This window comes from Blastomyces gilchristii (assembly GCF_000003855.2).
Source record: "Blastomyces gilchristii SLH14081 genomic scaffold supercont1.41, whole genome shotgun sequence".
Classification (NCBI taxonomy): Eukaryota; Fungi; Ascomycota; class Eurotiomycetes; order Onygenales; family Ajellomycetaceae; genus Blastomyces; species Blastomyces gilchristii.
Genome location: NW_003101642.1, coordinates 49,814 through 72,543, shown reverse-complemented (window position 1 = coordinate 72,543; position 22,730 = coordinate 49,814). Strand labels below are relative to the sequence as shown.

General features: G+C 48.0%; 7 protein-coding genes across 10 annotated transcripts; 4 read left to right on the top strand and 3 right to left on the bottom strand.

Annotated features, from left to right (window-relative positions):
- The first annotated feature begins 91 nt into the window (after positions 1-91).
- BDBG_09398 lies at positions 92-5,669 on the top strand. Of its 2 annotated transcripts, XM_031723991.1 has the most exons (6): positions 202-855; positions 951-1,044; positions 1,112-1,467; positions 1,555-3,286; positions 3,352-4,531; positions 4,608-5,350. In XM_031723991.1, the coding sequence occupies exons 1-6, from the start codon at positions 537-539 to the stop codon at positions 5,142-5,144; spliced, it is 4,218 nt and encodes a 1,405-aa protein (XP_031581380.1). In that variant the 5' UTR covers positions 202-536; the 3' UTR covers positions 5,145-5,350. The 2 variants fall into 2 exon arrangements, with proteins under 2 accessions (XP_031581381.1, XP_031581380.1); XM_031723990.1 differs by having other exon boundaries at positions 92-855; positions 1,112-3,286; positions 4,608-5,669.
- On the bottom strand, positions 152-10,135 carry BDBG_09397 (tetratricopeptide repeat-containing protein). Its single transcript, XM_031723989.1, has 3 exons — positions 8,001-10,135; positions 7,595-7,940; positions 152-7,513 (listed from the first exon to the last, which is right to left on the bottom strand). The coding sequence occupies exons 1-3, from the start codon at positions 9,073-9,075 to the stop codon at positions 5,521-5,523; spliced, it is 3,414 nt and encodes a 1,137-aa protein (XP_031581379.1). The 5' UTR covers positions 9,076-10,135; the 3' UTR covers positions 152-5,520.
- Positions 10,088-13,774, top strand: BDBG_09396 (uncharacterized protein). Its single transcript, XM_002620170.2, has 3 exons — positions 10,088-10,481; positions 10,545-10,806; positions 10,876-13,774. Exons 2-3 carry the CDS (start codon positions 10,722-10,724, stop codon positions 13,080-13,082), a joined length of 2,292 nt encoding a protein of 763 aa, XP_002620216.1. The 5' UTR covers positions 10,088-10,481; positions 10,545-10,721; the 3' UTR covers positions 13,083-13,774.
- Positions 10,148-16,640, bottom strand: BDBG_09395 (FAD binding domain-containing protein). 3 transcript variants are annotated; one of them, XM_031723986.1, is made up of 7 exons: positions 16,399-16,640; positions 16,101-16,338; positions 15,705-15,879; positions 15,278-15,641; positions 14,984-15,211; positions 14,845-14,927; positions 10,148-14,789 (listed from the first exon to the last, which is right to left on the bottom strand). In XM_031723986.1, the coding sequence occupies exons 2-7, from the start codon at positions 16,253-16,255 to the stop codon at positions 13,872-13,874; spliced, it is 1,923 nt and encodes a 640-aa protein (XP_031581376.1). In that variant the 5' UTR covers positions 16,256-16,338; positions 16,399-16,640; the 3' UTR covers positions 10,148-13,871. The 3 variants fall into 3 exon arrangements, with proteins under 3 accessions (XP_031581376.1, XP_031581377.1, XP_031581378.1); XM_031723988.1 differs by having other exon boundaries at positions 13,615-14,789; positions 16,101-16,334; XM_031723987.1 differs by having other exon boundaries at positions 13,524-14,789; positions 16,101-16,640.
- Positions 16,641-17,085: 445 nt separating this feature from the next.
- BDBG_09394 (acetamidase) lies at positions 17,086-19,088 on the top strand (the record flags this gene model as incomplete). Its single annotated transcript, XM_031723985.1, has 5 exons — positions 17,086-17,336; positions 17,461-17,482; positions 17,590-17,862; positions 17,917-18,111; positions 18,192-19,088. 5 exons carry the CDS (start codon positions 17,086-17,088, stop codon positions 19,086-19,088), a joined length of 1,638 nt encoding a protein of 545 aa, XP_031581375.1.
- Positions 19,089-19,590: 502 nt separating this feature from the next.
- BDBG_09393 (oxoacyl reductase) lies at positions 19,591-20,408 on the bottom strand (the record flags this gene model as incomplete). Its single annotated transcript, XM_002620167.1, has 4 exons — positions 19,591-19,605; positions 19,685-20,045; positions 20,139-20,314; positions 20,400-20,408. The coding sequence occupies 4 exons, from the start codon at positions 20,406-20,408 to the stop codon at positions 19,591-19,593; spliced, it is 561 nt and encodes a 186-aa protein (XP_002620213.1).
- Positions 20,409-20,556: 148 nt separating this feature from the next.
- On the top strand, positions 20,557-22,691 carry BDBG_09392 (Arp2/3 complex subunit Arc16). Its single transcript, XM_002620166.2, has 4 exons — positions 20,557-21,306; positions 21,415-21,992; positions 22,094-22,197; positions 22,270-22,691. The coding sequence occupies exons 1-4, from the start codon at positions 21,201-21,203 to the stop codon at positions 22,421-22,423; spliced, it is 942 nt and encodes a 313-aa protein (XP_002620212.1). The 5' UTR covers positions 20,557-21,200; the 3' UTR covers positions 22,424-22,691.
- The last annotated feature ends 39 nt before the right edge of the window (positions 22,692-22,730 follow it).

Below are 22,730 nucleotides of genomic sequence, written 5' to 3'. Positions count from 1 at the left end.
CGATATTGTGTTACCGTACCGTACGCCCGAGACAAAGACCATTGTTTCATACAATACGTAAGAAACACGCGTATTATTTATTACCCTAGAGCGTCAAGAAGTTTGGGAGGAGGGGCAAGGCGGGGAAACCAAAAATACCAAAAATATCAAACTGGTAAGGTTATATACATCCATGCAGCGCATACTCTACATACATATGTATGTACATATACATGTACATCTAGGTCGTGTCATGACAAATTGATCCATCCTGACTCGTTGCATCTGGCTCTGGACTGTCATCTTGTCTGTCTCAAGCCAGAACTCCATACTTCCTGTGTAAGTGTCCTGCGCCCTATCACAGCGCGGCGAACGGAGGAGCGGACTATAACATTTTTGAATCTCTGGCGGCAACTCTCACGTTCCTTGGCTGTCATTCCAAAAGGGCCTGTTTTTTTATATATCATGCAACGAAACACTTTAAACGCCCCATATTCCCCCGTCCTGTAGCTCTGCTCGTATCTCCTATTATCATACTATAACTTCTTCCATTCATCATGGGTCTCCCCGTACCAAACTCGGAGGCGGCTTCCATCCCCTCCGACGACGCACTGCAGGCACTTGTCAAATCCACATATACTACCTCAGTCCTGCAGTTCTATCTCAACGGGGCCAAGGTTGAGTTGAGAAACCCTAACCCGCACTGGACTCTGTTGGACTTTATCAGATCACGGCGTGGTTTGAAAGGAACAAAGTTGGGATGTGGAGAGGGTGGCTGTGGCGCTTGCACGGTGGTGCTACAAGTAAGAGACGCCAAAAACCTAAGAAGAATCAAGCACCTGTCTGTAAATGCTTGTCTGTTCCCGCTAGTGGGAGGTGAGTTCGCGCTTTTCTTACTTATAAATTCTAATTTCACTCTGGTATATCAAGGGACTGTTGTCTTTTTGTGTTTAACCAGGTTGTTACTCTAGTTGTCGGGAAACATGTCATTACCGTGGAAGGGCTTGGGAGTGTTGATAAGCCTCACCCGTTGCAGGAACGGATGGGTAAGCTTCATGGGTCACAGTATGTCATATCTTACCTTTCGGAAAGGGGTCGTGTATGTTTTATGCTAAATATGCATTCAATGCAGATGTGGATTTTGTACACCCGGCATAGTTATGTCCCTGTACTCCATTATTAGAAATGCTTATGACCCGGAAACCGGCAAATTTTCTCTATCAGAAAACGATATTGAAATGAAAGGCCATCTGGATGGAAACCTATGTCGGTGTACGGGTTACAAGCCCATTCTACAAGCCGCTAGGACTTTCATTGTTGAGGACCTTAAGGGGCAGCTGGTCGAAGGCAAGAACTCTCTTCCAGTCGATGCTGAGAAGGATACCGAACATGAGGCAGCGACGTATCTACAAGGCCAGTTTGATAAAGCTTCGAAATCCTCAAGTGGCTCATGCGGAAGACCTGGGGGATGTTGCCGCGATAAGCCAAGTAAGGAACCCCCTGCATCGGATCCCTCCACATCGCTTGGCTCCACTTCTGTAGACGACAATAGCTCTGAGACTAGTCTTTCCGAAGAAATCACACTTCCGGCGTGTAAAAAAGAACCCCAGATTGAGCTTGCCGAGTATACTCCCTCAGCAGAGTTGATCTACCCACCTGCACTATCGAAGTTTGTCGACCAGCCCCTATGTTATGGCGACGAGAAGAAAATATGGCTCCGCCCAACGAATTTACAGCAATTAGTTGACATCATGGCTACATTCCCATCTGCAACCATTGTCAGCGGTGCGAGCGAAATCCAAGTTGAGATCCGCTTTAAAGGCTCAGAGTTTGCTGTTTCTGTCTTTGTTTCGGACATCGAGGAGATGAACACAATATCGATTCCCGCTGATTTATCAAAGGCGAAGGAACTTGTTATTGGTGGGAATGCGCCATTGACCGATATTGAAAATCTTTGCTATGATCTATCCTCAAAACTGGGCCGAAGAGGGTCTGTCTTCAGTGCTATGGCGAAGGTCCTCAGATACTTTGCTGGGCGCCAGATTCGAAATGTGGCATCACTAGCTGGAAATATTGCTACGGCTTCCCCTATATCAGATATGAACCCAGTACTTTTGGCTATAAATGCAACTGTAGTGGCCAAGACAGCGGAGAAGGAGCATTCGATTCCAATGGTAACCATGTTCCGTGGATATCGGAAAACTGCACTACCCCAAGGGGGAATCATCACTCAAATTCGCGTCCCTATTCCCCCTGCAGATGTTCGCGAAGTGACCAAATCATACAAACAAGCCAAGCGAAAGGATGACGACATTGCCATTGTCACGGCAGGTTTCAGGGTTCGATTTGATGAAGGAGATACCGTTAAAGATGTCTCATTGGCGTATGGCGGGATGGCGCCAATGACTGTTCTGGCTCCTAAAACAATCAGATACTTGATAGGGAAAAAGTGGTCCGTAGCGGAAACCCTCGATGGAGCACTTCAAACGTTGCTCGAGGATTTCCCGCTTCCCTATGACGTCCCGGGAGGTATGGCGGCTTATCGTAGGACGCTAGCTTTGTCGCTTTTCTTCCGATTCTGGCACGAGGTGAATGCCGATTTTGAGCTCGCAGAAGTGGACCAGGCACTTGTTGAGGAAATACACCGAAATATCTCCATCGGGACCAGGGATAATTATAACCCCCATGAACAACGCGTTGTTGGCAAGCAGATCCCCCATCTTTCTGGCTTGAAGCACGCTACTGGCGAGGCAGAATATGTTGATGACATGCCGTATCAAGAAAATGAGCTTTACGGTGCACTTGTTCTTTCAGAAAGGGCCCACGCAAAGATCATATCAGTGGACTGGACTACAGCTCTTGCTCCGGGCTTAGCAGTTGGGTACGTAGACAAACATAGCGTTGATCCCGAAATGAACTTTTGGGGATCTATTGTCAAGGACGAACCTTTTTTCGCGCTCGACGAGGTGCACTCACATGGTCAGCCAATTGGAATGGTATATGCCGAGACAGCCCTTAAAGCACAAGCTGCAGCACGAGCTGTTAAGGTGGTTTATGAGGATTTACCGGCTATCTTGACCATTGATGAAGCCATCGAAGCGAAGAGCTTCTTCAAGCATGGAAAGGAACTTCGGAAAGGTGCACCACCCGAGAAAATGGCGGAGGTATTCGCCAAGTGCGACAGAATTTTCGAGGGAACGATTAGATGTGGAGGGCAAGAGCACTTTTACTTAGAGACAAATGCTGCCTTGGTTGTCCCTCATGCTGAGGATGGTACAATGGATGTTTGGTCCTCAACTCAAAATACGTAAGTATTTTTTTTTTTTTCTTTGTATTTAATTCATAACAGTTCAGGTACTAACAAAGCCGCAGAATGGAGACTCAGGAATTTGTCAGCCGCGTGACTGGAGTTCCAAGCAACCGTATCAATGCGAGAGTCAAACGGATGGGAGGTGCTTTCGGTGGCAAGGAGTCTCGAAGCGTTCAGCTAGCTGCTATACTTGCGATAGCTGCGAAAAAAGAACGACGCCCAATGAGAGCTATGTTGAACCGCGACGAAGACATGATGACAAGCGGACAACGAAATCCCATTATGTGCCGCTACAAAATTGGTGTAATGAACGATGGAAAGCTTGTCGCCATTGATGCGGACTGCTACGGCAATGCCGGGTGGTCCCTGGATATGAGCGGAGCTGTCATGGACCGCTGCTGCACACATCTTGACAATTGTTATTATTTCCCCAATGCACATATCCGTGGATGGGTATGCAAAACTAACACAGTTACAAACACTGCTTTTAGAGGCTTTGGCGGACCACAGGCCATGTTTATCACTGAAAGTTTCATGTATACGATTGCCGAGGGGCTGAACATGCCAGTAGACGAGCTCCGTTGGAAGAACCTGTACGAACAAGGTCAACGGACCCCATTCCACCAAGTGATTGATGAAGATTGGCATGTTCCGATGTTGCTCGAGCAAGTCCGAGAGGAAGCCAAGTATGACGAGCGCAAGGCGCAAATCGCCAAGTTCAATGCCCGAAACAAGTGGAAGAAGCGCGGTATTTGCCTGGTACCAACAAAATTCGGCCTCTCATTCGCAACAGCAATCCATCTCAACCAGGCGGGTGCATCTGTGAAAATGTACGCTGATGGCTCGATCCTCCTCAGCCATGGTGGAACGGAAATGGGTCAGGGCCTGTATACGAAGATGTGCCAGGTTGCAGCTCAAGAGTTGAACGCTCCCATAGACTCCATTTATACGCAGGACACTGCAACATATCAGATTGCCAACGCCTCGCCCACGGCTGCGTCTTCTGGTAGTGACCTTAATGGCATGGCAGTCAAGAATGCGTGTGACCAGCTCAACGAACGTCTCAAACCGTACTGGGAGAAATTTGGTAGGGATGCGCCGCTCTCGCAAATTGCGCATGCTGCATATAGAGACCGCGTGAATTTGGTTGCGACAGGGTTTTGGAAGATGCCCAAGATCGGCCATAAATGGGGCAATTATAATCCGGACACCGTCAAACCAATGTACTACTATTTCACTCAGGTATGGCTCACTTAATTTACCCCCTACTCCCTATTTGTCAGAAATGGTGGATTGCTGAACTATGATATGTTTCTAGGGCGTTGCTTGCACCGAAGTTGAACTGGACGTCCTTACGGGGGACCACACCGTCCTCCGCACCGACATAAAAATGGACGTGGGCCGTTCAATCAATCCAGCCATCGACTACGGTCAAGTTGAGGGAGCCTTTGTTCAGGGACAAGGACTCTACAGCATCGAAGAGTCCCTCTGGCACAGCAAATCCGGCCACCTTGCGACACGTGGCCCCGGCACATACAAGATTCCTGGGTTCAGCGACATCCCGCAAGAGTTCAATGTTAGCTTCCTGCAAGGGGTGTCGTGGAAGCACCTCCGGTCTATCCAGAGCAGTAAGGGCGTCGGTGAACCACCGCTGTTCTTGGGCGCCACGGTTCTGTTCGCTCTGAGAGATGCGCTGCTCAGTGCTCGAAAGGATCATGGAGTCAAAGAGAAGTTGGTTCTGGATAGTCCGGCCACGGCGGAGAAGCTGAGGTTGGCAGTTGGGGACAAGTTGGTGAGGATGAGTAATGTTGTTAAGGGTGAGGGGCAGAAACCGTTTTTCGTTGCTATTTCTTAGGGTATATGACGATATTTAACCGTGATCTATCTGAAAGAATTTTTGCATTTTGTTTTATTATTTTGGTTGCGCGGAACGGTATTTTCAGAGAAGGGTTGAGCAGGATATAAAGGATATAACCAAATTGAGATCCCTTTGCATTTGCTATAGTTGAATGCTCTATAGGCTTTAAAAAATAATGAAAATAACCTCTGGCCTGGTCGTCAGCACCACCGTGGTTCATCTTAGGATGGTGCCACTTTCCAAGCCCACAACTGAACGATGAAACTGGTAGGAAAGGCTGAGCCTTCGCAGCCTCGGGTGCTGGAGACATTTAAAATATGAGAAGGAAAATCATTCAAAAATGCATATTCGGCTTCCTGTTTCGTAAAATGGTTCAAGAGAGCCAAATCAAAACGTCCGTCCCCAACCCAACTGGAGGAGGACGCGCCGCTCGTATCGCACATGTTAAGCAAGGTCCTCCGCTCCGTCGGATTACTGCATTTTTCCCACGCTCCGAGCACCAAGCTCTTGCGAGAACCTCAGCTTCCCCGCTACTACCAACATTACCAACATTAATGATCGTGACATCGTCGTTTATATTGGAGCGGTCACCAAGAGAACTACCAGTCCGGAAGCCTGGGATTAGCGAACGCCTCGATGACCCGCCTATTAGAGCCCAAATGTCCATCTCCTTCTCCTTTAGTAGCTCCCTCTTATGGAGTTCATGCGATTCCCTTTTTCCAAGATGACATGGCGGCAAGGTTACGAAAATCGAGTTGTAATTCAGGTCATATTTAACTGTCTTTTGGCGCGAGCCATTTTTGACCTCTATCACAATGCTCGCTCGATATCGAGTCTGGCTTTCAAGCTGGGCCTCATTCAACCCTTCCGACCAAGTGTCGGAGGGTAAGGCTTTGAGTTGGATAGCGCTTATAGAACAGGTAACGGCTGTTGCTCGAGCGAGAGGTTGTGGGATCACCCATTTCTTAGGATCTACTATGTTCTCTAGGAAGTCGATACTTTCTAAGCTTTCCCCGCTTCGCAAACAGGCCTCCAAGAATAGTTGATGGGCAGCCTCGGGATCGAAGTGAGGGATAGTGGAAAGATCCTTTACAATAGCAGCGTCATCTGCTTGGAGATGGACATAATGTGGCTTCTTGTTGAAATCCTTTGTTGCGTGCGAGGGTGGGTCGGTAAATTCCACCGGTGGACATGGTCCGATCCATCCGCACAGTGACTTAACTCCTGGAAGGCAGCCGAGAACGCTACCTAATACAGTTCGGACTCTCCAATACGTTTGGCTTGGTAGTGAAAGGCCGCATTCGTAGTACGGCGCGGGTTCGGCGAGTGGAACCGACGGCGAGGACCAGATAAGACAGGACATGATTGTGAGCGCAGTCCATTTTCCTGGTAGAACACAGCCGTAAAACCAGTCAAATAGGAGGAGGGGACTCGAGCCAGATTTGCGGAAGTTCTCCACTGCTTTGGGGATGTAATCCTCAACTTCATTGATATACGGCCACTTCATCTGTGAAGCAAACGAAAGAAGTCCCTGGGTTTGCCGTTCAATGGCAGAGCTGGTAAAAGTGCCAAGTTTCCCAGACATGTCCCAGTCCTCGTCCAGGAATGCCTTCTGAAGAGCGTGCCTCCTGCTGAGCACGGGCTCTGCCTGGATTCTCTGCATATCTGCTCTGATTTTCGTCTCAGCATTGTCAAGTCCTTCTACCATCGACACAGTGGCTTCGTTACCCGAAAGCTCGATTGCTATACGGTAGGAATCGTATGCTTTCTTTGCCTTATCCAGCTTCAACTCTGAATCCGCTCGACGAACCCATGCTTTGATGTACTGGGGGTCAAGTTGGGTCGCAGAGGTTGCGTCCTCAGCTGCTTGATCGTACTTCTTCATATGGTAATATGCTGCTGCCCTGTTCATGTGGAAAACAGCGTTTGAGGGATTAATATTGATGGCCTGTGTATAAAAATCAACCGCCGCTTGATGTTCGCCCTTTGCAAATGCTGCATTACCCTGGGTTTTCAAGTCCTCTGCTGCTCGTATTTCGTCCGGATTATCCACTTTCTTGAGTTGAATGGGTTTGTCCTGTAGGGAGATTTTTGCGTTTTGAAAATACAAGTCTTGAACAATAAGGGACGCTACAATCTTGGGCGACATGTCCGGCAGCGGTGCATTTGGATGGAACTCGAGACGGAGTGCCAGCTCCCTTGACAGAATAATTTGCCGAAGGAAAGGGTGCAATGACCCTCCGACCCATGCCGTTGCGAGACCCGAACTCGATGTAAAATTACGGAAATTATTATCCATGTCGAGTAGTGAGCATAATTGTTGGATCTCAGACCCTGCGTCTGGGACTCGTTGGAATGGAGTTAAGCTAAGTTCGCGTGATGTCACCGTTAGACGTGGTAGAACGGTAGGCATAACGCAACAGTATGTTTGTGCATATTAGTCTTACCAGCTGTCGCCAAAAATTTCGCGAATGTCAAGTGCGTCCTCCTGTATGTTCAAACCGAAGGGCCTATCAACGCACTGAAGTTCCTCAAATCGTCGAAGTAGCTTGGTCAGTGAGACCGCAGGCATTTTTTGTAAGAATGCGGTTTTGTGAGAGTATTGTGGGCCTGAGTGTTCTTTCGCATATCTCCACGCCTCCAGCCCAAAGCCCTCAACAGTTAATGTTCCAGGGTAGACGTGTTGATATCTCGGCTCACTTTCCATATCGAAGAATACTACTTCCTCGCTTGTATTACGATAGAATGGGCGGAATGGAGGTCTTCTCATGTACTGTGCTCGATGATAAAGTGCTGGGTAGCAAAGCCATCAGCTTCATCCATATGAGCAACCACTTTTCAAGGGGGACTAACTGAGTGAAGAGTGAGTCGGTTCCATGAAACCCTTTTCTTCTTTTATAGCACGCACGTAGCTCTCACGAGGTTGGCAGAATTCTTCCCAATAGGCAGCCGCACTGACGTGCAAAGATGGAAATGAATTCTGATTCATGGCTATAACTACCCTACCTTCCCCCTTTTCTCCTACACGACACACCGCCGCGGAAAATTTGATTGCCGCCTGGCGTTGTGCTGTAGCAGCACTCCATTCTGCCTTCGACATAGGAGGGTCTTGACTTAACGGCATGAAGATATGTTTGATACCAGCGATGGCAGGGATGTGGTAGTCGCCAGAAGTGGAAATAATACTTTTGTGAAGCGACTCCACTTCGGCAACGGCATCCTGATAGGCTTCTGCTGGGGAGGAAGCTTGTTGTAGGAGCTGTTCGAGTACACTGCTGCCGGCAGCATCACCCTCGTAGGGTATCGCATTGCGCACAGTTTCTTGAACGTCTCTTTTCAAGTCGGGAAAGGAGGCAAGTAAGGATTCAATAGCATTCCCAAAAGCAGACACGAACAAACCAAATTCTGACTTGTCGTGAATAGACCACATTATCCTACTGTTGAGTTCCACGCTAGACCAATTACCCATACATCTGTGTAGGGCTCTGTAACACTGCTTAAGTGCTGATGACATATCCGCCAATGCTGTCCCCGCAGCAGACCCACTACCATTTCCACCGTCCGTAGGGACAGAGCTAGTGACGCGAATAGTCATCCCATGGAATTCCCTTGTCGATTTGAAGAGGTTAAATATCTTCTCAACGGCAAGCATATGGCGAAGTACTCTTTCACCAATGGGTTCCTGGTTTAGCCGTGTTGTATAGTTTTGCAGCGCCCCGACATTCTCACCCGAATTTAATCCAATGACCTTGCCCCAAGCAAAGAGCCTAACTTTTGCTATTTCCAAATTCGAGACTAGGAGAAGCTGGACAATATCTTCTTCATTCGGCTTCAAATCAAAGCTGCCGGATAGCCTGATGAAGGAGTTCCACGCGGCAGAAATCGAAATGATGGGCTCGCGGCCATCCGGTTGATTTGGCGTCGTCATTGGTATCTTGCCTCACGCCAAACTATGGTGTTAAGGAAACAATGTGAGCGAAAAAGTGGCAAGACAATCCCGGGGGGGGGGAGGAGGGGGGGTAGTGGGTGGTGCACCATCTTTATATGTTATCTTGCTAGCTAACACACGTAGGGACACTTTCTTGGTTAGTTCGTAGCAAGGAAGGTTGCTGCGAAACTATTCTACCCGGTTTCACTGCCACTGCTACGCCCTCTAGGGGCTTGGCTTTCGGTGTGGAGAGTGATCTTGATATCCACTCGATTGAAGTCCAATGAAAGTCGTCTTGTGAACATTGTCGTGCAGGATAAGTATCCACTATGAATGAGACACCGTCAACTCATGAGCGGTGCGCACTCGGTGCGGCCGTGTGTACTCGTTCTTTTTGTACAGATCTCCACTTCTTTAAAAAAGTACAGCCCCAATATAACAACTGTTTGGTGGGCAGAGCAGCTGTACTAATATTACAGCTGCTTTGTGCAAAGTATGGATGAAAAAGGCCAGATGTTCAGTGGATTGAGCAGCTGTACTTGCATCTTTTGTCAAGATCTTATGAATAAGCAGTATTTAACTTCAACAGTGTGTGACAGTGTAGAATAGCACTTTTAGAGACAATATAGTGTAGAATAGTGTTCATAGTGGAGGCAGTTAACTAATATTGGTTAGAAAGAAGCTTGCAAAAACACATTCTTTTTGAACTGACTCTGGACTCCATTCAAAAAGAACACATTTTTGTGAGCTTCTTTCTCCATCATACAGAAGAGTATTGTCAGCGAAGATCATCAGCATGGAAAATAGTCAACAGCAGAATGACAAGGTGGAATTGTAGAGGTTTGAGTATTGTCATCCTCCACATCCAGATATTGCATTGATGAGACATCATATCAACCATAGATTTGGGAGAATATGATTTCAACGCGTCCGCGTTGAATGTGAAATTAAAAAGCCAGCATGGAGTGATCTCAATTAGTTATGGAATACGGAGTAGTGTGGTGGTGGGTGCTACTAATAATTGGTAGTTAAATACGCTATTTTTAATGAGATCCACTATTGCGTTCAAAAAGTACGGACGCACCGAACAGGCCCTAATTCTTTCAGAAACGACATGGACTTGTCCAAATGCCATTTAGTTCATCAATTCAGCCCGTCAATTTCAAGGTTGAATAGAAAGTCTTGAAATGTACTGGCAAGCCCCAAGCATTCGGGTTTGCTGTTCATGGATGCAGCCAGAGTCGATGATTCCTCCTCGACACGGCCAGTCGATGTCCAACTTGGTATGACAGTTTCAAGTTCAGATATCTCATATCCAACATGATTGAAATTTTGGTTCTATGATAGAAAGCGGGACTCTTCAAACCAAAATCATTGGGTACAATGCGCTTAAGCCGTGACGTCAAGTAAGCGACTCATGAGGGACTCAGGCTCTTGTCAAGAATTTTCAATAACAATGCCAAAAAAAGAGAAGCATGCGCCCTCCTCGAGCTTAAATCACGTGGGAATGTTCACTTTTGCGAAGAGTGGATCCTGCCCCTCACAAACCCTCGGTGTCGATTTCAGCAATAGGGAATAGATGCATAAAAGTATTTTGATAAAGGAGCCCAATTCAGTGACACGCCCGTACTAGAGGAAATAGCGTGATGTCTTCAGTTGCTGTCGCCTCGACATCATCGATATCATTAGTAGAGTCCAGCGCGGAAGACCACAAACTCAGCGACATAAATAGTAAGTATATCCTCTCGTATGGCCTGTTGTTGAAGCACAACCCCCTCTCATCTAGGAAGTAATCAACAGGTCATAATTCGACAACCCACGGCCTTTGCTTCGTATGCCGTCACTTAGATTTTGAACATGTCGGCTTCCACCGTTCGTCGGAGTATTCAAGCAACACCTATTCCTTTCGGAGGGAATTCCCCGCATTACTGAATAGCTCCAGCAAATGTGCTTTCTGCAAGAAGCTTGTCGACGTCATCAATGGGTGGATTGCGCAGAATAAAGGCGGCCAGGAACCCTCTTTTGATGTTTCGAGGTGCCACATAGAGGTGAGCCTCGAGACGGATTGGCATGAGGTGTTTCAGAGGAGGGATGAAGACATTTGTCCCGCAGCCGATATGAAGGCCTATTCTGATCGGATTAGGGTTCACTGCTCTATCCCAAGATTCGGAAGTGGTAATGAAAGTGGCCAGTCGCAATTTCTAACGTTCTTTTTCCAAAGACACGAAGGACCACATGCTCCTGATCTTCCAGATTTTCGATTGAACAGTATTAATTACCCCACGGCTCCCGGTAGAATCGCGCCTTATAGTGGACGTAGAAGGCCTCTAGTGGCAGATCTGGCACTCTTCAAACGTTGGAAACAGCTGTGTCAAGAGGTACATGGGACAAAGTGCTCTCAAATATTCAAGGGAACTCAGAAAATCAGGCCTCGAGTCATCGATGTCGATCAGAGACGTTTGACTTTCGCCCATGAGGATGACCGATGGGTGTGTTTGAGCTATGTCTGGGGAAAAGCGCAGACTCTTCGTCTACTCAAAGACAATCTCCAAACATTCTCAACGCCAGGGTCCCTTGGACCGAACATTCTTCCTAACATAGCGGAAGATGCCCTGCAAGTCACCAAGGGGCTTGGGGAACGGTACCTCTGGATCGATAGCCTATGCATAATACAGGATGATGCACAGGATAAGGCTAAGTTCATCTCGAAAATGGATTCGATTTACACCCTAGCGACGGCTGTCATAATCGCTTCCACGTGCACTGATGCCAACTCACACCTTCCAGGAGTGAGACCCGGTTCTCGAAATCTAGAACCAGAACCGTTCCAGATTGGAAACGCTACCTTGATAGGCTCCCTTGACCCTGTCCTCGGCGTAAAGGTCGATCTTCGTACCGGACGTGCCCAGGGATACCTTGGAGAAACTATATGGGACACACGGGCTTGGACTTTGCAAGAGAGGTTTCTCGCAGCTCGATGCCTCGTCTTCACAGCAGAGCAAGTCTTCTGGGAATGTGAAGAGGCATTCTGGTGTGAAGATAGCTTTCGCGAAATTCCCAGCGTCTCACCAGATCCGCACAGGACAAGCCTCTGCGGAGGTGAATTGAACCTCTCGTGGAATTCTGACGTCCCGACATTTGACCATTTCTATCGGGTGCTTCTCGAGGAATACTCGGGTCGCGCGCTGACATTCGACCACGATGGATTAAACGCTTTTCATGGCATCATACAGGCATTCGAGAGGTCAATGGAAGAGGCATTCTTCTGGGGTATGCCAAGCGCCTTTCTAGAATCCGCCCTGGCCTGGGGTCATAGGAGCCATAAACTAAGACGGCGACAGGGGCTTCAGGCTTCAGGGATCTCCACAGGAGACAATAATCAGTTTCCCAGCTGGTCGTGGGTCGGTTGGACAAGCGATGGACAGACGAAACTCGCCAACCAGCCCCTGACCACAGAAAGCTTAGGTATCAGGTTCTACCGCGTCGCTGAAAACGGGAAATCATTGGTGGAATTGAAACAAGCTACCCAGTTCAATGACACGGTTGATTTGCTCAGCGACGGCTCCAAGATCTCTGATCGTACATCCAGACCTTACAAAGTCTCGCTCGATGACCTGTCAGCGGACACCTCCGCCAACCTACAATCAGTTCTGTGTTTCTGGTCTGCATCCGCACATCTTGAAGTAACAAGCTGGTCTGCCAGTGGCGACTCTGCGTCTGATAGCCAGGAAATTGCCCTCTCCCAAGGACCCGACAGTACCACGCATGTGTCCTGGGCCCACCTGGCATCTTCATTAAAGCAAGGTGACAAAGTTGAAGTCATCGCTGTAGCCCAAAACAGAGGCAGCTGGGACTCCGGCCACATTGCTAATGGCGCTATAGGAGTCATGGTAATTTCCTGGGATGCCGGTGGTGCCACAGCGATTCGTGAAGGGTTTGCCTGGATGGCTATTCGAGCATGGACCGCGTTGAAAGATCGTAAATGGAAGCTAATTATCTTGCGGTAATAAATATAATAGTCAGGTTCGCACACCTGCTGCCACGCTATTATTTGAGGATCGGTAAAAATGGAGGGCCTTTGATGCCCACCTGTCGTACTGGGCGCGGACTTAGAGTGTAAAGGCGATCAAGCAAACAATAAAATTTTAATTTCCTGCCCGAATAGACCATCTTTGAATTTATCTGCCCTTTTTCTCTCGTTATCTTTCTTTTAAAGTGACGATCGGAATTCTCCTTAATTGAGGTTGCCCGGCTGGAAATGCGGATGTCGTGGTTGTGTAGGAGGCTGTTAAATCATCTCCCTTTAATCTATAAATGATCATGAGCAGTAAGCAACGAAGAGGTTACAAAGGTACGTATTGTCTGGTAGAGAGCCAAAGGAATTGTGACAGAGGTCACACACAACCTTGAACTTTGTTTGGCGAGATCAAAGTCCGCTGGCGTTTGGCGCTAAAGGCGTCTAGTTCGTTACGCCATTGGGCCGGAAAGAATAAGCTCATGCGCCAAGACATGCTGGAAGGGACCCCTTGTATACAACTAATCATTTTCAATGATAGCTACAACGAAGCAGATGGCACTCATAGTGATAGATAGAGGAAATGCCGTTGGCACAAAGTATGAGCTTGACCACATATAAAGAAAAATAAGTTAATGATTGCAAAAAGAGTCACATGCTTCTTTGGCTTCATAAACATAATGCGGACACATATCAATAGATAAAAGAGGCAACTTCTTCTACTCATCTATCCTCAAATTTAAGAAGTAAGAAAATAAACAAAACAAACCTACCAACTTCTTCACACCTTCAAAAATCCCCCGTAATATGCATCCAACCACCCTCCCGCCTTTCTCCCAGCATCCTGCCCGCCTCTCCACCTCCCAATGCTCCCCACATACCCATCTGGGCGAACATTCACAATCGCTACCTCATCTGCAGCAACATCACCCAACCACTTCTCCGTGCACCCGCCACCAGACATGACATCATCAAGGTAGAAAGTCCATCGGCTGGCCCGCAACAGAGCCGGCAAAGCGGTAATCTCCGCATCAGATTTCGCAGTGCGCGTGACAAGCGCGTACGTGAATAGCTTGGACACGGGTGTGTATCTGTCTAGCTGGGCGAAGTCATCCAGCGGTGCGACAGCAGGTGGATTTGCGGCGTAGGACTTGTTAGCACGCATGCTGGTGAGCGAGAGGAAGGATGTTGATGACTGAATATAGTTGCACAGGCTTTCCAGGAACGCTGCGCCAGTCTGCAGGTTCGGGATGAACATGTAGATACGGAACTGGCTGAGGAGAGGGATGTCGAGCTGGATGTCGATGGGGTTTGCGTCGATGTAGCGGGAGACTCGTGCCGGTGTAAGCAGGCTGCCGGTCTTCAGGAGGTTGACTGATGAGCCTGGCGGCAGTGGCGTAGAGCCCACCTGGTTAAGGATGTTGGGCGCGTATTCTGCTCCGACGCCGGAGATGAAGCGGATGTTCTCGTCGAAGTTGCGCGCGAGAGCCTCATCGCCTTCACTGAATGCGTGGACGTGCTCGGTGTCGAAGTCGATGAGGTCTCGGGCGATTTTCTTCCGTTCCTCTTCGTATGTGGCGAGGAGGGAGCGGAAGGCTAGGTCTCGTGATACCAGGTTTAGCTTCCAGGCAAGATTGAAGCTGTCATGCATGCTGGTGTTTGCACCTTGGGCGGCAAGGGCAGAGTGAGTGTGACCGGCCTAGTTTGTTGTCAGTGAGTAAACGACAGCGACGTATCACTAACAGCAGACTTACATCTCCAGCGATGAAAAGCTGTAGTTCTGGATCTGCGAAATGATTGGCAACCCTCTGGCTCACGACGTAATTACCAAACCATTCTGTTTTGATGAAGTTAGGATGTGATGCCCAAAAGGGTAGGAATCGGATATCTAACCAATGCTCTTCCACTCCAAAGTATATGGTGCCATCGCTTCCCTGGCTTTGCTGATGACATATTCTGGCGTGGCAAGGGATCTATCCATCCGATCGCCGTCCTTCGAGCTAAGTTCGACATATAGCCGGGTCATAGTGCGCTCTCTTGGGATCCAAAGAATGGAGCCAGCATGTTGTGTGCGGACAGCAACTTTGCTCCACAGGTCTGGGAAATCCGTCTCAATAACACCTAATGGATTCCATCTTGATTAGGGAAATGAAAATAATACATGTAGAGTTCAAACACACTACATACCGTCCAAGACCCCCCATGACGCATTTGTCATTTCACCAATCAGCTTGGCCTCAGGTATGAAAGGTCTAACTTTCGAGCGTGCGCCGTCGCATCCAACAAGATAATCCGCTTCTATCGTCTTAGGTGCCTTGGTTGTGGAGTCTTTATAGACGACATTGATTTTTCTGCCTATAGCTGAGCTTGAACATTCGATGAACGGACTGCTGCGCGAAACAGAAACTCCTCGCTCTTCCATGTCTTGGATCAGGATATCTTCTATCATCCCCTGATGCGCCAGCAAGATGTATGGATCTGACGCCCCGACATGATTTGGATAATGAATCTGGCGACCTGTACGCTGAAGAGGCTTGTCTGCTGTAGATTCCTGGGTGTAAAGGTTAGAGGTTTCATTCGTTCTCGTGCGGGTTGGAGCACCCCCGTAGCTTACCCAGAAAGATATATCGTAAACCTTGACCCCTTTTCTCAGGAGGTCGTCTGCAAGTCTGAGCTGCTTGAAAGTCTCGATGGTTTTTGGCTGCATTCCATCAGCTTTTCCAGTTGACGTCTTGTCTGGCCTGTCATCCAAAATAGTGGTTTTTATTCCATATCGGGCCAGATTTGATCTGCCTTCCTCTTGTCAGTGTCAAGGTCAAAATAATGAATAATTTTAAACACTAGGGCAATGGAAGTAAATAGCGGTGGTTTGGGGGTGCCCCGGGGGGGGGGGGGGGAGAAAGGAAAAAAAAAGGGAAAAAAAAAGGGGAAAAAAGAAAGGAAAAAAAAAGGAAAAAAAAGAAAAAAAGAAAAAGAAAAAGAGAGATAAGAGAGAGAGAGATCTACATACGCAAGCATCAAACTTGACGGGCCTGCACCCACCACAGCTACCGTTGTGGCCGGCAGCGGGCTTTGCACGCCGTCATGGTCCATGAATCCTTCACTATCAGCGCTGGGTCCCATCTTGAGCTTTTTCGGAGAGACTTGTGACTGCGCTCTTTTCATGATAGAGCGATGCAAGCAAATTCTTGGGTTATATTAAAATAGGAGAAAGTCTCAAGACGATCGCGCCACATGGGTTACGCTTCCTGTGAGTGTTAGCAGCATCAAGCTACGGCACCCTTTCCGGCAGAACGGTTGCTGCTCACTCTTGGTTTCAGCGCTAGAACTTCCTTTGTCAGACAACCAAAGTGTCAAGAGTGTCATCACATCATGGCGCCACTGTGAATTGCAGTTGCCCGAGAAGATCAGACATCAGGGTCTGTTTCTCAAGGTGGTTGTCTACACTGCTGTTTCTGTGTTACCCCTCACTGGATCGGAAGCTGTGGATGCTGATACTAGGCTCAGACGGGGCAGGGTCCTTCCATCGTAGCAGTGATGGTTAGCGCTGTGGAGCCCGAAGCAAGGGGCGGTTTAGTTAAGCACTTTTGGGTAGGGGAGGTCCCACACTCCAGTTAAGAAGCCCCCATTTTTGGTTAAATCCCATCCATACGGACAGCGCTGTATTGATACAGAAATACTCCGTTATTACAGTACACACCTGACCGTACGGAACACCCCCAGCCGGGCTCGGCAATCGGCAGTTGGAGAGCCGAATCGCTATCGGGCTAGGGCTACCTCGGCGATCGCAACCTCGATACCAGAGAGCAGCTTTGTATGATGCCAACAAAAAAAGGCAAAAGGAAAGGAAAAGAAAAGAAAAAGAAGGAGGTAAAAAAGGGTTAGAGAAGGTTGGTGAATATTTATTTTTCAATTCAGAGGATATTTTTCGCATAGAAAACTAACGAACGTACTCCGTACTCAGATCACAACAAAAGTAGTTGCCGTCAATCACAATGAGCACCCTGAAGCCATGGGAAGAAATTGTCGCCAAAAAAAGATCGCTCAGGGACAAGGCTCTGAATCCTTATTTTGTCGATGACATCCATCTCAGGCCCGAAAGAGTAGCAAATGTTGCGGATAGGTCTCGTATCGAGCCCCAGGCTGCTCAGACTATCACTGAAATCGACAGCATCGAGCGATTGCATGAGTCCGTCGGCCGGGGGGAATTCACTGCTGAGGATGTCACGCTGGCATATATCAAGAGGTTGGCAAGCTTCTCCTATACCAATCAATCTACACCTCTCTTGTCGTGTTTGTTTGTTTATGTTAGGAAGGAAAGATTCTTCCCCTGGATTTCATTTCTGACTAAATAAAAACCAACCCCATAGAGCAACAGTGGCACATCAACTGGTTAGTACGCGCGATACTAGATCGCCAACATATTTAAAATTTCTTATTTTGGCGCTCGTTGATAAGATTCCTCCTAATGAGCGCGGACGGGCCATTTCTGCATGTAGACGAATGCCCTCACCGAAATAGTATTTGAAGAAGCGCTCCAGCAAGCCCGGGAGCTTGATAAATCGTTCAAAGCAACGGGCAAGGTTAAGGGGCCGCTTCATGGCATTCCTGTCACACTGAAGGACCAGTTTGATCTCAAGGGCGTCGATTCAACACTGGGGTATGTAGGGCGTTCCTTCTCGCCGGCGGCTGAAGATGCTGCTCTGGTGCAGATTCTGAAGAGCCTAGGGGCTATCATTCTTTCAAAGACAAACCTAAGAGTATCATGGTGCGTATATGATAGTGTCTCAAAAGAATATGATTCCCGTACTTATAGATAGTTTTAGTGGTGTGAAACCGAAAATCCCCTTTTCGGCCTGACTGTGAATCCACGCAACTCTAAATTCACCCCTGGAGGCTCGACTGGTGGAGAAAGTGTCCTTCTCGCCCTCCATGCCTCGATTTTGGGATTTGGAACAGATATTGGCGGCAGTATTCGGATCCTTCAGCATATGTTAGGCTTATATGGGCTGAAACCGAGTGTAAGTTTCATCGATCCATAATCACTACCTGCCACAACATATCTCCATCTGTATATATTCTGACAATCTCACGGAACCAGAGCGGCCGTTTGCCCTACTATGGCACCGCCGTCTCCACGGAGGGTCAAGAACACGTTCCGTCCTCTATCGGGCCCATGACCCGCGATCTCTCGTCCATAATATACATCTCCCAACACCTCGCGAACTCGCAGCCATGGGCCCTCGACCCGCGCTGCGCCCCGCTCCCCTGGCGCAACGAGGTCTTCACCGAAATCCAATCACGCCCCCTCGTCATCGGCCTCACCCTCGACGACGGCGTCGTAAAAGTCCACCCCCCAATCCAGCGCGTCCTGCACGAACTATCCGCCAAGCTCCAAGCAGCCGGCCACGAAGTCATCCCCTGGAACACAGACGGCCACCAAGAATGCATCGATATCATGGATACCTTCTACACCGTCGACGGCGGCGAGGATATCCGCAACGACGTCATGGCCGCCGGCGAGCCGTTCCTCCCCCATGTTGAGAGGCTCGTTAACAGGGGCAAACCCATCTCCGTCTACCAATACTGGCAGCTGAACAAGCGCAAGATCGCCGCGCAGAAGCGGTATCTGGATAAGTGGAACTGGGTGCGCGGGCCGGAGTCGAATCGGATAGTGGATGTGCTGCTCGCGCCGACGATGCCGCATGTCTCCGTCCCGCATCGGTGCTGTCGCTGGGTCGGGTATACGAAGGTGTGGAACTTTTTGGATTATTCGGCGCTTACGTTTCCTGCTGGTGAGGTTTGTAAGGAGAGAGATAGACTTCCTGTTACGCCCTACAAGCCGCGGAACGAGCTTGATGAATGGAACTGGGGGCTGTATGATGTGGACACGATGGCAGGACACCCGGTTAATCTGCAGATTGTGGGGAAGAAATTGGAGGAGGAGAAAGTGTTGGGTGCTGCTGTGGTTATCGAAAAGGTTATGCGGGGATCGTAAGAATTGGTTCTTGAGATATATTAACTATTCTTTCCAACGGCACTGGATATTATATAGATATAGAATAGTCTTATTATCGTCTCGTCCCTACATGAAATGAATGAGAAAGAGTTGAAATAAAAGCTTAGAAAATAAACTAGCAAGCGAATTTGAAGAATAAGCATACTGTCACGTCGACATGGGATTTGATAGCTTCCATTTAATTTATATACAGGTGATCATTCTCCTTGACCAAATGAGTTACCATTTCGTGACGCCTCCATCCACACAAATATCCTGCCCAGTCATATACGAACTAGCATCACTTGCCAGAAACACACAAGCGCCCCTAATATCATCGGGCTCTGCTAACCGGTGGTTCATGATATCGGTCTTCCACTTCTCAATGAGGTGAGGGAAATATCATGAGCGGGTTAGATCACATCATTCTAGGGGGGAAGAGATGGGAAAATTACTCACTGCAGCCGTCATCTCCGTCCGAACATATCCAGGCGATACAGAATTAACTCTTAATACCCTATTTCAAGTAGACACAGCCATCAGTTTACATTTCCCAAAATCAATCAAGAGAGAAAAAACGAAAGACAAGAACATACATAAGGCACCAACTCCTTCGCAATAGCCGGACACATCGCCTTCACAGCCCCCTTCGTCCCACAATACGCCGAGCTATTCTGATCCTTAATCGCCATGTAGCTCGCAATGCTCGCAACCAGCACGATGCTACCGCACTTGGTCTCGTTGGCAATCATCTGCTTAGCGGCCAGCTGCGCTGTGAAAAACAGGCCCATGACATTTGTGTCGAGCAGTTCCCGGTGCGCTTCGTAGGTGTATTCTAAGAAGGTAAGATGTCTATTTATGCCCGCGCAGGGCACGCAGATGTCTAGTTTGTTATCGAAGTCGATGCTGAAATTGGCAAACCCGTCTTCTAGGGAGTCTTTGGAGCTGGCGTCGACTCTTTTTTTTTGTCAAGTTGAAAATGGTTGTCAGTGCTTTCTTAAGAGGGAATTGATATATTTCTGATTTTGTTATATTGATTTATGCCCTTACTTGTAGAATGCAGTTCTGACGCCATATTTATTGGCAATGCTGTGAAATCCTTCAGCTGGATCTATTACGTCGAAAATAGCGACGTCTGCGCCAGCTTCTGCGAGGCCCTCTGCAAAGGCCAGGCCGCATCCTCGTGCGCCGCCTGTTACCAGAGCTGTACGGCCCTTGAGAGAGAACTGAAATAGGATTTTAGATGGTGGTTAGCTATAGATAGACATCTGAAAGGCGAAGGCCAGATGAGGTACTTGGTGGATTCCTTACTCTAGACATTGTTAAGGAGTTGAAGTATATGGATAACTATGAGTTGCTGAGTTTCTTCAAATTCACGAATAGATATGGATTTTGCCTGAATTACACTGTCCTTTGATTCCTGGGCAACTTAGCTCTTACAAAAGTAGTAAATAAAGGTAAATCAAAAATAAAAGGAAGCTGCCCCTCCTCCAGTCACTAGAGCTTGCACTATCTAAATAATTGATCATCTCTCCTATGTATCTCTTCTACAAACCGTGCCGCTTAGAAATGATAACCAACGCCGAGTGGAACCAAGCCCCGGTTCTATATCACTCGCCATCTGATTGCTGGTAACTACGCCGTGGCCATAATTGAAATCCTTTCTGAACTTTCACAGACCCTTCTCGCCATCCCACCAAACCCCCATTTCTCGATCATGGCACCTAGCCCTAACTTAGTCAATTTGTTGCAACCCCGCCCTCGGACATTGAGACTCCAACGGCAAGATGCAGACGGCATGCTGCGGGGTGTATTATTTCTAGTTGAACCCAAGAGTTGGCACGGATAGATTGGCCCATTCGAAGATTCGCGGCTCTCAGGATACAGGTGGCTCTTTTGTTCTGAATCAGTTGCGGACTAAAGTCTCATATCTGTGGAAGTGATCGGTCATTTTTCCTATTTATCCCTTAAGCTTTTTCATTTGAATTTGACGGTCTTCCTCGTACTTCTCGATCTAAGAACTCGTATCTGCGGGACAATTTTGAAGTAAAATATACACCCTTTGGCATTAAACATATCGAAAACTCAGCGTATCTACCACCAAGCAACAAAATGGGCAAAAAGCGAGTTCTAGTCAGCTACGGCGTTGACATCGATGCCGTCGCAGGTTGGCTAGGGTCGTACGGCGGTGAAGATAGCACAAATGACATCAGTCGAGGTACATGTACAAACCAAAGAGAAATTACTCTGAACAACACTCCCATTCCAACCTTGTAGGCCTTTTTAAAAGATATTCCTCTTCTATCTAACACATCATCTACTGCAGGCCTCTGGGCGGGCACAATCGGCGTCCGCCGCCTCCTCAAACTCTTCGAAAGATACAACATCAAAGCCACCTGGTTCATCCCCGGCCACTCCCTGGAAACCTTTCCAGAAGAATGTGCCATGGTGCGCGATGCCGGCCACGAAATAGGGCTCCACGGCTACTCGCACGAGAACCCGTCCGACATGACCGTTGAACAGCAGCGCGACGTCCTCGACAAGACCTACCGCCTCCTCACAGACTTCTGTGGCAAGCCGCCCCGGGGCACCGTGGCGCCCTGGTGGGAGACGAGCGCGGAGGGCACGGATCTGCTGCTTAGCTATGGCATTGAGTATGACCATTCGATGGCGCATCATGACTGCCAGATGTACTGGCTGCGGACGGGGGATACGTGGACGAAGATTGATTATACGAAGAAGGCAAAGGACTGGATGAAGCCGTTGGTCAAAGGCCAGGAGACCGGGCTTGTGGAGATCCCGGGCAGCTGGTATATTGATGACTTGCCGCCGATGATGTTTATTAAGAATTCGGCGAATAGTCATGGGTGGGTGAATCCGAGGGATATTGAGGACATTTGGAAGGTAAGTGTCTATTTTCTTCTTCTTTTTTGCATTTTTGCCCATCCCGGATTCAGCACCATCTGAGCATTCTTTTCTAATGTCTTGTTGTCCTTTTTGTATAGGATCACTTCGACTATTTCTACCGTGAATACGATGAGTTTATATTTCCCATGACGATCCACCCCGACGTCTCTGGCCGGCCACATGTCCTTCTCATGCACGAGCGGTATGTTCCTTTTTTTCTTTTTACTTTTTCGCCCCTAGTAGATAGAATACTGACTACAGACAACTAATCTAGCATTATCGAGCACATCAACAAGCACGAGGGAGTGGAATGGGTAACATTCGAGCAGATGGCAGACGATTTCAAGAGTAAAAACCCAGTTCCAGCAGGGGCAAAGATGCCAGCGCCACGCGGGGAGATTCTGAAGAACCCGCCATTGAATCCATGATTAATTGAATCCATGATTAATTGACCAGCTAATACTACCAAAAAACCACCTGAGATAGTTGTTGGTATAATTTGATCATTCTTAGTTAATTGAGCAAGTTCCATAATCACAAGTCGATAACGAGCCACTTTTCTGCAACTACCCATGCCACTCTTGGAAATAATGTAGCCACATTCATTTTCCAGTATTTTTGCCCATCTTTTGTTTTAACTACATAAGTTATATAGTATATCTGCCCCGCAATGGAAATTAGCTTTCAGCCAGTGTCAGGAAAAAAAGAGGTTATACACTACTGAACGCCACCAAC

What these genes read in the sequence shown, in the direction of transcription:
- BDBG_09398 (XM_031723990.1), top strand. Translation starts at nt 537, where the DNA reads ATGGGTCTCCCCGTACCAAACTCGGAGGCGGCTTCCATCCCCTCCGAC. An exon ending in TCTGTTCCCGCTAGTGGGAG is followed by an intron (nt 856 to 950) that starts GTGAGTTCGCGC and finishes TTGTTACTCTAG; the next exon opens with TTGTCGGGAAACATGTCATT. An exon ending in TGGTCCTCAACTCAAAATAC is followed by an intron (nt 3,287 to 3,351) that starts GTAAGTATTTTT and finishes ACAAAGCCGCAG; the next exon opens with AATGGAGACTCAGGAATTTG.
- BDBG_09397 (XM_031723989.1), bottom strand. Translation starts at nt 9,075, where the DNA reads ATGACGACGCCAAATCAACCGGATGGCCGCGAGCCCATCATTTCGATT. An exon ending in ACCGACTCACTCTTCACTCA is followed by an intron (nt 7,941 to 8,000) that starts GTTAGTCCCCCT and finishes TTTGCTACCCAG; the next exon opens with CACTTTATCATCGAGCACAG. An exon ending in GAAATTTTTGGCGACAGCTG is followed by an intron (nt 7,514 to 7,594) that starts GTAAGACTAATA and finishes ACGCGAACTTAG; the next exon opens with CTTAACTCCATTCCAACGAG.
- BDBG_09396 (XM_002620170.2), top strand. Translation starts at nt 10,722, where the DNA reads ATGTCTTCAGTTGCTGTCGCCTCGACATCATCGATATCATTAGTAGAG. An exon ending in CAAACTCAGCGACATAAATA is followed by an intron (nt 10,807 to 10,875) that starts GTAAGTATATCC and finishes AGTAATCAACAG; the next exon opens with GTCATAATTCGACAACCCAC.
- BDBG_09395 (XM_031723986.1), bottom strand. Translation starts at nt 16,255, where the DNA reads ATGAAAAGAGCGCAGTCACAAGTCTCTCCGAAAAAGCTCAAGATGGGA. An exon ending in TTTACGATATATCTTTCTGG is followed by an intron (nt 15,642 to 15,704) that starts GTAAGCTACGGG and finishes CTTTACACCCAG; the next exon opens with GAATCTACAGCAGACAAGCC. An exon ending in GTCATGGGGGGTCTTGGACG is followed by an intron (nt 15,212 to 15,277) that starts GTATGTAGTGTG and finishes GGAATCCATTAG; the next exon opens with GTGTTATTGAGACGGATTTC.
- BDBG_09392 (XM_002620166.2), top strand. Translation starts at nt 21,201, where the DNA reads ATGGGCAAAAAGCGAGTTCTAGTCAGCTACGGCGTTGACATCGATGCC. An exon ending in ATATTGAGGACATTTGGAAG is followed by an intron (nt 21,993 to 22,093) that starts GTAAGTGTCTAT and finishes CTTTTTGTATAG; the next exon opens with GATCACTTCGACTATTTCTA. An exon ending in GTCCTTCTCATGCACGAGCG is followed by an intron (nt 22,198 to 22,269) that starts GTATGTTCCTTT and finishes CAACTAATCTAG; the next exon opens with CATTATCGAGCACATCAACA.